Source organism: Macrosteles quadrilineatus, unplaced genomic scaffold (assembly GCF_028750875.1).
Source record: "Macrosteles quadrilineatus isolate MER2022 unplaced genomic scaffold, UCM_ALF_1.0 Scaffold_9__3_contigs__length_116548681, whole genome shotgun sequence".
Taxonomy (NCBI): domain Eukaryota; kingdom Metazoa; phylum Arthropoda; class Insecta; order Hemiptera; family Cicadellidae; genus Macrosteles; species Macrosteles quadrilineatus.
Genome location: NW_026542602.1, coordinates 50,475,756 through 50,488,657, shown reverse-complemented (window position 1 = coordinate 50,488,657; position 12,902 = coordinate 50,475,756). Strand labels below are relative to the sequence as shown.

Sequence of the window (12,902 nt, the reverse complement as noted above, 5' to 3'; positions counted from 1 at the left end):
TAAGTTAATGCACCTCTCTTATCACTTATACACTATGAACATTTTTAACCAATAATAGCATGATATACAACTCCATTCTATGTTCACCGTTCAGTACGGAAGGCCCAGAAGCCTTGTATTTCAAAGAGCTGTTTCAGCAATACTAACTGCCCTAAAAAATCAGAACCCGCAACACGCTCTTTAGATTTTAACTTTTTTTCATTTTGTTAATATTATACTAATTTATCTAATGTAAAAATCAAGTAAAATGTAATTGAAGCGCAGCCTTCTTGAGGGCTGCAAGGACAAATGTGGCAACCTGCACAACAATATACATGATGTTTCCCGTATTGTTTATAGTTCAACATTGTTAATATCCTACCACAGTTTATGTTTGAAATAGAGAAGAGATTCTTATTCTCTTAAGTAAAAAAGTAAAGCAAAAATTTTACTAGTATTTTTCTTTGCAGAATACTTCTGGAAGTAGTCAAAACGTGCAAAGGGACCAAGGAAATGAAAAAAATGAATCCTCAAAACTCCCGGTGTCATTTTCAACTCTACGAGAACCCAGTGGAGCATCCAAGAATACACCTAACCCTAATCCAACTCCCAATCCAAGTCGCATTCTCAGAAAACAAATAAGGAAAGGTAAACTGGAGATGCGGCTGGAGGAGAAGAAAGCAGAGGTAAACAAAACTATGGAGCAACTAAAAGAAAAATATGGCACCAATCATTTTTGGACTGCAGACCCGTCTAAATTAAATGATGGAAACGCCAAAGAAATGCTTGCAAACTTGTCAGGTAATCAGACTGATTCTCATCCTCAGAGTGGAAGTTCTCAGCCGCAAACATTCTCTGGGTTTCTTCGACCTCCGAACATACAGAACGCTCTTAGTATGATGCAAACGTCGATGCCGATACAGAAACCGAATGTGTTTGGAACGCAAACTTCAATACAGGGAGGTAATGCTCCACTCAGTCTGAACAGTGGCAAACAACCCGAACAAACGGATGCTCAAGGCAATGAGTGGTTGGGAGTTATAAGCCAACTGCAAGAGGTAAGTTGCTTAGTGCAATAAAGGAAACTGATGGCTGGTAAAGAATTTTTTGAAAGGAGTGTAGCTAGCTTGCCTGAGCTGAACTTGGGGCTGATAGATGCACAATAAAAGAACATAAAACATAACACGATATTTTGTCATGATGTAGGACTTCTTTGAAGAGTAGGTATGAAAATACCTCTGAAGTCCTAGGACCAAATATCAGTTTTACGTTTCGTGTTCTTTTATTGTGTATATATATCAGTCACTGTACTTGATTTTCTCTAGTAAGCTAGCTGAAATCTACTCCTGTTCAAAAAAATATTCACTCCTCAGTGCTTCTTATGTTATTAAAAGAAGTTTTCAGATGTACAATTTGTTTTGACAGTGAGCAAAATGGGCTTCTATGAGCACACTTTTGATAGACTGAATCTATACCACGAACACCTCGTAGAAACTATCAAATCATGAATATTTAAGAATCGTCACGTTATTACGTATTATGTATTAAAAGTAATTTTTCAAGACATAATAGTAGTTTACACTTTCTGTTTGTCGTATGAAAATTTAGCTATCATTTAGCTATTTGCCCTAATTATTTTTAATAGTTTAGTAGAAGACTTACCATAGGCAGAATACTAGAATCATGTAAGACTCCAGACAATATTAAAGCAATCATAGTTCTTGATGAGTGTCAATCCATATTAAAATTAAACAGCTGAACAGTATCCCTTAAATGTTCCTTAGAATTTGGAACATGAGTTATGGCAGGTACTTAAAAGATTGGACACTCAAAATAGCTATTTGATTTATTTTATAAAATGCACAAACACAATTCTCATGGTCAAAAATTTTGTAATACAGTAGTATAATTAAAAATCACACAACAAGAAGACATGTGTTAGCTTTTCTTCCAGCTAAACACTTATCTTGCGAGACATCATGATTGTTTAATTTATGTTTTGTACAGAAAGATAGTTTGGAAATGTAGAGTTTGTTGGAAATTTACTTGATTGGTACGAAAACAAGTTGTTTGAATACTTTTTGTGTTTTGTTACCTACTTGAAGGCTCCAAAAACGTTAGTAGTATGATATCCACTACATACAAGTACCGTACTACAGTATACAAGTATGATATCCACTACATGATATAAGTGGTATGATGTCCAATAAATTAATTTTGCATAATCAAACAGCAGCCCTTTAAAAAAGTTATTTTTCAAATTTGTATGGTATAATAGTGATTATCTGTTTCTAGTTCATCCAGGGGACAAACAAAAATGCTACACAGGGCAACTATCCATCTGAATTTTCATTGGATGAAGACATATATGCTGAACCACAAGAATCTGAAATAACCTATCCGCCTCTTACTATCCCTGAGAAAACTGCCGTTGATAACGATTCTCCTCAAGAAGGTGTGTTATCTTCCATCATCGAACAGTTGCAGAATGTAAGTATGAGAAAATTTTATTAATGTTTAGTTTCATGCAGTTTGTTTACAGTATTAGAAAGTATGTTCGTTAGCCAACGCAAATAACTTATCTGACTCTTCCTCCCTTTCTCTTTTAAGTCTGACTAGTACAGTAATCTTGAGTATGTCCTTTATAGACATTGGTCCTTTATAGATATTCGGTTGTTTAAGTCCTTATGATAACAGATGGCCCATTTGGTATGGCTACGGACTATGAATCCATGGTAGTGATGTGATGGTACTGCCACTAATATCAAAATGCAGTTAATTCTTGTCCTGTAGTGGCTCACCCCTTGCTTTGCTTGATAAACTCACTGACCTTTGGGCCCATGAGGACAAATGTAATGTTGAAAGAGGCTGCAAACCTATTTCAAAAAATGAAATAGATATTTTAGACATCATGAGAAATGCTCCTGAACTAGTTAGGAACTAACAACGGTTTAAACCCCTCCAATTGTACAGTTCAAATAAAGTTGTTTATATGCAACCTATGTTTCAGCACATCATTGTGCTATCATCAGGCTCTAGTGTGGAATTTATTCAATCAATTAATTATATCAATTATAAGATTGGGACGCCACTATGTGCATATTTTAACCCAAATGTGAGTGAAGGATGAGTGGTGCGATCCTGTAGTCTTGTTAGTGACTATGGCCGACATGTTCCTTAGACACTGCTGTAATTAATAGCCCATACAGCCAATGGCAACTAAGGTACCTACAGTTAATAGTGGAATCCGAACTACATTTTTTCCATGTAACAGGGTGTCCACATTCCGGAAAGTCTGGGATAGTCATGGGAAGGCATGGAAATAGTCAAAAGGTCATGGAAATCCCATACTATATCACACTTTGTATACAGTATAGAATGTCGCTCATCCGGATCGGCCTTGTCCGGACTCCCACTAGTCCGCATCGGCAGTTGTGAATTTTTTTAGCGGCACAGTACAATAGAGTTTGGTTATCCGATCTAAACGGGACCGAGACTACCTCGGATAGTCAAAAATTCGGATAACACGGCAGTAAAAATTATAGGTTATAGTTAGACAAAAAACTTATTGAAACTGGAGAATACGGTTTATTATATTACTGTAATAAGTGATTTATGATAAAAATATATTTCTCTACAAACTCCTACCAACAATCAATTTATTACTTGTGGAACTACATTTGCAGGGCTATCAATACTGTGGACCTGGAACAAATGGCTATATACAGTACTGTATTTGTCTTGGTCTATCCGGCGGCTCAGATAATCGGACCTCGGATAATCACATTTTGTATACGTTTATTGCAAAATCTGTAGCAATAATTATACAGTACAGTAGCCGACTGTAATTTATTATGATGAGTTTAAACTTGTGTTAAACACTCCTGTTTGTATTAGCGTGTGTTTTGACAAAACGGCTCGCCGTAACTGCAAAATTTACGAATATTTCATTGGGATGAGCAAGTCTACTGAAGAGAGTACATTATTAAAAGGATCTAGAGAAAAATTGGGATATTTTATGTTTTGAGGGTCAAAAATGAGAAAAACCATGTTTCCCCCGTAAAACCCCGTTCCCATGGTACAATAATGCTGTTTTGCGAACTCATTCAAGTTTATCCCACCTTACACCTTTAAACCAAATTTCATCAAAATCGGGCAAAAATTACTCAATTTATTGCTTTGTGGACACATATAGCCTAACTATATATATGTATATAAATTTGAACGAATGGTGTTTTTGGTCTTTGGGGATATCAAAATGAAAAAGTAAATCGGTTCCGGGCCTAAATCTTACCGTGCCACATACAGCTACTAGGTAATAGCTACTTCCCTATATAGGGAAATTTGCTAGAAGTAAAATCAGAACTGTCATATTTCTGTTGCATGAAATTATGGATTATGTTCTCTCTTTGAATGCGCCAGAAAACTGTCACCTACAGTAATAAATTGTATTTTCATCCTTGATATAATGTTCAGTTTGATTTGTAATTGTTATTTGGTTTAAATATTGTGGACTGTGGCATGTTTGGTTTTGTATATCTTTGGCTATTTTATGTTTCAGTTCATTCATTCAAACAATCAAACCAAAGAAAATCCAGAAAGTGAAATGTCGCCAAAGGATGTTTTAAAAAATCCCTCTGTATCAGGCCAAAGAACTGTGAATGAAGAGAACAGAGCTAGTTCTAAACACTTACCAGAACAATCGCAACATAAACGTGTGGCTGATTCAACTACAGATGCTCCTCAGCAAAAACAGCCTCGTATTGAAACTACCAACAATAATCCGTCAACGACAAGCAGCAAGATGCCAGATCTCAAGTTGAAAAATTCAGAGAATGCCATAAAACCCCCTACAAATCAAGGAGCATCTCAGACAGGGCGAGTTATAAAACCCCCTACAACTCAAGGCCCATCTCAGGCAGGGCGAGTTATAAAACCCCCTACAAATCAAGGCACATCTCAGGCAGGGCGAGTTATAAAACCCCCTACAAATCAAGGCACATCTCAGGCAGGGCGAGTTATAAAACCCCCTACAAATCAAGGCACATCTCAGGAACAAGTTATAGACCTTACGAAACAGCTTGACATCGTCCCCGAGGTAAGTTAACTTCAATAGTTGTCCATAAGTTTATACACATACAGGGTGAACAACTTAACTGTGCCACCATAGGTATCTCGGAAACTATTAGATTTTGAACATTAAAAGGATTGATAACCTCAACTATTTTCTTTTAAAATTGAAAAACATGATTTTCATTTATTATGACCGCCATTTTCTAGTATGGTAGTTAACTTTAACATTTCTTTTGGAACGTACTTAGCTTGACTTGAGTATTTTAAAATCCATATTTTAGCCCCTGAGCTGTATAATAACTAAAAATAGGCTTTACCTTTGTCAATGCAGCTCAAATGGTGTAACCACGTTTGTGTACTGTCGGAATTTTACTCGGAACGGGAACATGTCAACCGTTGCAGTTAGTACGACAGGCCTGATCGTTTTTGTAAAATGTTCAAATATTTGTATTGTTCGTGTGTGTTATGTGTTTTAACTTCAACGATGTTACTTCAGCCGAGATTTCGTTGTCTGGCGATTTGAGCAGCACTGACGAAGGTAAAGCCTTTTAGTTGAATATTTATGACGCGTTAGATTTTGTGTTTTCATAGTATGTTTCGGTAGTATTTGTATTTTGTCCAAGATACCTCAAAGAGATCACGCACGCAATGAAAATAATAGGGATATTGAGAGAAATAATTGTTTTCAATCTTATGAACTATATATCAAATATATCTTGTATTTTGAAGTCACGAAGTAATGCAGGCTGCTAGTATTTCCTAATGTCATAAAAAATTTATTGAAGTTCTCCCTTCTTATTGTTTTCTCTAAATCTAATAATTTCTGAGATACGGATGGTACAGTTTAGTTGTTAATCCTTTATACCATACAACAACTAATTTCAATTTGCCTTTAAATTCGGTAGAAATTTTCCTTCCTGGTTGTTCAAATATAAAAAAATATTTTCACCAAAATTTAATAACTCTTTGTGGTTCTAGCTCAGTTCATAAAATTAAAATTATGATTGATTCTAGTTTTATATATTTTTAGGTATCGATCCTGGGTGATAGTATGCTGCAAAGAGCTCGCTCACAGTTTGGGGGGTCGAGACGAAAAGATTGCAGAGAAGACCATTTCACTATGCAGCATCTGCTAACTGACGTGATGAATTTCTACTCGGAAAGACAAAGACTGAACCACTTTTGTGTGTTGATGTGTGGTGTCAATGACATATTCACGGATGTTCCACCTGTAGCGTTTAATCAAATGCTGAAAAAACTCATAAACTTCCTGTTGGCTAAAGGTCATTATATTTTTTTGGTAACTATTCCTAACGTGATATGCAGTGTAGCTGAGATTAACAAGAAGACTCTCGGCATGAACGGGTTCCTGTTGTCGTACCATACAAAAGCTAAACTCTCCATCATTCCCTTTCACAAAAAGTTTCTCGAGTACCAGAACAGGAAGAGTCTGTTCCACTCGATTCGTGAAACAACCTTAAACCGCTTCACTGTGCTTTCTGACATTGCTTGTACATTAATACGAGAAATGATTGAGGAAGAAGCGAGGAAAATAAAGTAGAGTTTGTACCTAATAGGCATGAGCGATTCTAAATTGTTGCTTTTTATGTAAGCATTTTCATGTCCATATCTTCAAGTATAGTATTCAGATTTGCTTTTCTACTTCTATATTTTTAGTGTGATTTTATTGGACTCATACAATTGCGCAAAACTTGATACTACATCAATTATGAAACTGTGTCAATAGAAAAATGTGAGATTTTAATGACAAAGGTTTTTACTGGTGATTAAAAAAAAACTATTGGAATTAGTTTAGATCTTTGTTGAAATTTTTACCAAAAAAGTACTTTAGTTTTAAACTTATTTATAGTGAATTGTGCCTTAAATTTTCTCAATGACTGCATCTCCACCAACAACAAGAAGTTGCATTAAGAGTCTCATAATTTGTGTAAATATTGGCTTTATAAATTAGCCAATTTATAAAGCCAATTTTTCTATGCCAATTTGTAAAAATACTACGATGATAAGTTTTAGTTTAATTTAAAATTTGATGTACACATAGTAGCCCATAATAAAATGTTACAATGGAAGTTGGTTTTAAAAGCAACATGCACTTGGTTTTAAGCTAAATATTAATTCAAAGTAAATTTTTGGTTAAATAGTGTGTGTAAATTGTCCAAATAGCACATGGTTTATTTTAGTTGTAATTTTCTATGTAAATTAAAATGTCTTGTGATTTACGTTTTTGTTAGTATGTTTGAATATAGAACTACTTATGGGCCAGATTTTGTTATTTACCTTTATCACTCAAAATCAAATAAGACCTAAAAACTCATAATCAATCATTAAACCAAACCTTGGATAGAACTATAACACGGGAAGTGTACAGTAGACTCTCAGTAATCCGGCAGATATAGGACTGTGGTACTGCCGGATTAGTGAAACTGCCGGTTTACTGGAATGTAATCAATAAAAACATTTAAAATGGAATTAAAAGACGTAAAAAAAATCGTGGGAGACGATGACAACGTCTATACGTCCGCGGGAGATGTTCGTGATTTTGCTTCAATCGCGCATGACGACAATGACATTTCCGTGACCGCGGGAGTAGACAATGATGTTTACACGGCCGCGGGAGATGATAAAATCTTTGCCGCGACCGCGGAAGACAACGATAACGTTTCTGTGACCGCGGGAGGCGATGATAACGTCTATACGTCCGTGGGAGATGTTCATGATTTTGCTGCGATCGCACATGACGACGATGACTTTTCCGTGACCGCGGGAGATGTTCATGATTTTACAATGATCGCACAAAACGACGTTTTCACGATCGCGGGAGAAAATGATGTCTACACGGCCGCGGGAGATAGTCAGAATTTTGCTCGCGATCGCGGAAGACCTCTTGTAAAAAAAAACACCGGATTACTGGAGTGCCGGAGTGGTGCAGTGCCGGATTAGAGAGGGTCTACTGTACATGCAGTGTTCTTGCAATCACCTATGTTGCAATGCAGTCATTTTCAATGTTCTAAATTCTTAGCAAAGATTTTAATGCAATACCCTACTATCACGATTTACTCAACAAAATATTTGTTAACAAGCATCATTACCGTGAAGTAAGAATCAATTATCTTTAAGTAAGAATCTCTTGTAATCCAGGTCCAGCAACATGGTATAGTCAATCATTTTTAAATTTTTTTAGATCAACTGGACTTTTCCTACAAAAGTATTTTGTTTCTGGAGTTAAGGGTACCCGGTACCCCTCTAATTTTCAAGTGACCTAAATCTACATTTACCTCAATATCGTATCTAACCTCACTTACCTATTTTTCTTCTTTTCCATTTAGATTACATTTACTTATTATGTAACCTAAAATCAACACAATACACAAATACCCCCGCCGCAGCAAACCTGCCGTCTAAGCGAATTTCCATTTGGCCGAATTGATTTTCAATTGATCTATTTAAATAACATTAGGTTTAACGAGTACCTAGGTTTTCTGCTACAAGGAAACTAATAAAGTAGTGTGTTTATAGTAAAATATTGATAGCTTACTATAAAATAAATAAATTTGCCAAGTTTGATCAAAATATATCCATAAACAAGCAAACTACAACATTTTACAATATTCTCCATAAGAATAACATGGGAATTTTAAATTTACCATTTTTTTAGTTTTCTCCGTAACCAATAACCGTACAAAAACACTTTGATATACTGAATTGTTTGTTTTTTTAAGCTCTTTAAGAAGGTTTAGAGAAAAATTGGGAAATTTTGTGTTTTGAGGGTAAAAAGTGAGAAAAACCAATTTTTACCCCATAAAACCCCCCATAAAACCCTGTTCCCATGGTCCGATCATGCTGGATCGCGAACTCATTCAAGTTTATCCCGCCTTACACCTTCAAACCAAATTTCATCAAAATCGGATAAAAATTACTCAAGTTATCGTGTTCACGGACACATATATATATATATAAATCTATATATATATATATATATATATACATATATAAAAATTTGAACGAATGGTGTTTTTGGCCTCTGGGGACATTAAAATGAAAAAGTAAATCGGTCCCGGGCCTAAGTCTTACCATGAGACCTACGGTAATAGCTACTTCCCTATAGGGAAATTCGCTAAAACTAATGAAACAAAACTTAACATAACTATACATATTACAAAGCCTCCAAGCTAGTCTGTCCGCAAAAAATCTACATTTTGCAAACACCACCAGCAACTTTCTAAAAGTCAGAATTCTAAGGAAAGGTAAACTAGAGATGCTGCTGGAGGAAAAGAAAGTAGAGGTAAACAAAACTATGGGGTCAAGGGGGTGCGGGTGCTCCCTGGACAGCCAGAGAGCTGCTTATATGGAAACCAGGAAGCACCTTCACCCCCAGGGGCGCTAAGTATAGTGCTCAAGACCGTCCGGGAATGGGCAGTACAAAAATTAAGTGTTGCCCTGTGTAGCCAATGGCTGCACCGTTCACGTTCGTGGCCCTGATACGCTGATCCCGGCGGCTCTAGGCTGGAGTCCCGAATGACTCCCTGGTAGGGGGCTGCAGCCCTATCAGTCCCGGCAAACCTAAACAGAATGCTGATGCCGGAATCTTGGCACGTCACTTGGGTGAGGTGTCAAGTTACTGCGGGCCCTAGACTAAGGTGTAATGCGATCCGTGCTGAGAGTCTCGTGGCACTGGGGGCCTAATATTCAGTGTCTTTAACGGAGCCTTCTGGGAACCTGGGGGAACCCAGTCGTATGTACCCCTTACCTCTCTAATCGGGTCACTGGGGAGGTGGACCTTTAGATACCCGGTACTCGTGGGAACAATATGGATGTTGATAAAAACCAAAAAAATAACCAAACCATTGTTGATGCGCAAGAAGAGTGTGGCCGACAGGTCGAAAGCATTCCTATTGCTAGACTAATTGTAGACAATCTGACCCCAATGAAGGAGGAAAGTCTACTGATATCAGACGATGACGGCAAGCTCGCAGAGACTGGGAAGGAACGAAAAAAACGACTTTCCAGGAGCGAGTTGCGAAGACGGAGAATAGCAGAAGCTTTAGCCAAAGGAGAAAAGGTGCTAACAAGAAGTGAGAGGAGGCTGGCGTGGGCTGCCAAGTTCCCGAACCTTGCTCCCAGCAAAGCCGGTTCCTCCGGGAACCAGGATGCTAGGAAAAAGCAGGGCGAGATCGGCACCCCCAAAGCTGACCCTACTGAAGCTTCCAGAAAGAGGGGGCGGGAGCACCTGACACCTGAGGATGCCGGGGGTGAGAAGAAGAAAAAGACAAGGATGCAAGAGGGAGAGATACCGAATGTGTTTGGAATGCAACCTTCAATGCAGGGAGGTAAAGCCCCACTCAGTCTGAACACTGACAAACAACCTGAACAAACGGATGCTCCAGGGTTGTTGGGCGTCATCAACCAACTGCAAGAGGTAAGTTACTTAGTGCAATAAAGGAAACTGATGGCCAGTAAAGAATTTTTTTTAAAGGGTTAGCTAACTTGCCTGAGAAAAAGAGTCTTGGTGCTGATAGATGCACAATAAAAGAACATAAAACATAACACGGTTTTTTGTCAAGCCGTATTAGAAAAAGTGAGTGAGCAGTAAATAGTTTTAAGGGATTTATTAGTTATAATAGCTTAACGGACAGATCCTTTAAATATTCCTTAGAATTTGGAACATGAGTTATATAACTATATACACTTTGCACTTTTGATTGGACACTCAAAATAGCTATTTGGTTGTTTTCATATAAAATATACTAATACAATTCTCTGGGTAAAAAAAGACTGGTAATAGAGCTTATTAAAAATTTTACAACAAGAAGATATATTGTGTTAACTTTCTTTTTCAGAAAAATGCCTATCTTGTTGGAGGGACATCTTGATCATTTATATTTTTAGTTTTTGTACAGAAAGATAGTTTGCAAATTTATAATACTGATTTCTTTGTTTCTAGTTTCTCCAAGAGAAAAATGAAAATGCTACACAGGACAAAAATCCACCTGAATTTTCATTGGATGAAGACATATATGCTGAACCACAAGAATTTGAAATAACCTATCCGCCTCTTACTATCCCTGAGAAAACTACTGTTGATAACGATTCTCCTCAAGAAGGTGTGTTATCTTCTATCATCGAACAGTTGCAGAATGTAAGTATGAGAAAATTTTATTAATGTTCTGTTTCATGCAGTTTGTTTACAGTATTAGAAAGTATGTTCGTTAACCAACGTGAAAAACTTATCTTGCTCCTCTTACTTGTCTTAGATATTCCTATAGGTATTCGGTTGTTTAAGTACTTATGATAAAAGATGGCTCATTTGCATACTTGGGAATAACGAATAGAAATTCTAACGAATAGCGCTAGCCTATTTGTTAGTTTTTTCCGCTAACTTCTATTTTATTCGTTGGTTTTTAAAAAGAGCTGGAAATAACTTCTACTCAGTTAGTTTTATAGCCAACGAATAGATAATATATTCGCTAGTTTTAAATCGGTAGTTTTTTTGGTCAGGCGAAAGTATTTCTAATACGGGTTATTTATTTGCCGTGTTCAGTGAGGGTTGCATGCGTACGTGAGATGTTAATGATTTTGCCGCGACCGCGGAAGACAACAATAACGTTTCCGTGACCGCGGGAGGCGTTAATCATCGCTCTTGTGGGCTTAAAATACCTAAATTTGTATGGTCACCATTTCAAAGTAAAGTATTAAAGTATAACTTTGGCGTTTTTTTTTGTTTCAGTTCATTCATTCAGCCAATCAAACCCAAGAAAATGCAGAAAGAGAAATATCGCCAAAGGATGTTTTGAAAAATCAATCTGTATCAGATCAAAGAAATATGAGTGAAGAGAACAGAGCTAGAAGTACCTCACGCTTTCCAGAACAATCGCAACAGAAACGTGTGGCTGATTCTACTACAGATGCTCCTCAGCAAAAACAGCCTCGTATTGAAACTACCAACAATAATCCGTCAACGACAAGCAGCAAGCTGCCAGAACTCAAAGTGAAAAATCCAGAGAATGTTATAAAACCTTCAACATCTCAAGGAGCATCTAAGACACAAGTTGCAAACCTTATCAAACAGCCCGACAACATCCCCGAAGTAAGTTAACTAGTTGTCCATAAGTTTATACATATAAAGGGTGAACGACTTAACTGTGCTGGAACCATTGGGGTATCTCAGAAACTATTAGATTTAGAGAAAACATTAAAAGGATAACCTCAACTATTTTCTTATGACATAAAAATATGAATTCAATTTTTTTACAACCGTCATTTTCTTGTCTGGCGGCTAACTTTAACATTTCTTATGGAAGGTTCTTAAGGTTCGCTTGAAAATTATATTTTGTCGTCTTTTTTTAATCTAGATTAAATTTTAGAACTTGATTATTATTATAATTCCTTTCCAAACTTGTTTCGGAGCTATAGAATGCAGAATGGACATAGCAAGCCACTTTTTCCAAGATGTAACTTGGCGTGGCTCCTAATCGAGTAGATTTAGAGAAAAGTTGTGAAGAATAAACATGTTTTAAAATTACATTTATATACATAAAAAAAACAATCATAAAATACAAGGTCTTCCATAATAAATATTATAGTTAGCAGTGACATTGGGAAATGGTGTCCATTTTGAACAAGTGGAATTCATATTTCTTAATGTCATAAGAAAATTATTTAAGTTCTCCACTTATAATGTTTACTCTAAATCTAATAATTTCTGAGATACCAATGGTAGCCTATAGTTTAAGTTGTTTCCACTTTATACCATGCAACAACCAATATCAATTTGCCTTTAAATTCAAAAATTCGGTAGACATTTTCCTTTCTGGTTGGTCAAATATACTAAA

The 12,902-nt window shown here is 36.5% G+C and overlaps 1 protein-coding gene across 3 annotated transcripts in view; it reads left to right on the top strand.

The window, feature by feature from the left end:
• Positions 1–12,902, top strand: part of LOC129002238 (uncharacterized) — a 28,297-nt gene that overhangs the window by 14,180 nt on the left and 1,215 nt on the right. Inside the window, exons 11-14 of one of the 3 annotated variants that reach the window (XM_054429898.1) lie at positions 450–1,037; positions 2,275–2,469; positions 4,541–5,077; positions 6,083–7,335. In XM_054429898.1, coding sequence (XP_054285873.1) covers positions 450–1,037; positions 2,275–2,469; positions 4,541–5,077; positions 6,083–6,613 — 1,851 coding nt within the window. In that variant the 3' untranslated portion in view covers positions 6,614–7,335. Of the gene's footprint in view, positions 1–449; positions 1,038–2,274; positions 2,470–4,540; positions 5,078–6,082; positions 7,336–11,797; positions 12,158–12,902 lie in introns of those variants that run through there. The other 2 variants (XM_054429899.1, XM_054429897.1) reach the window with 2 other exon arrangements.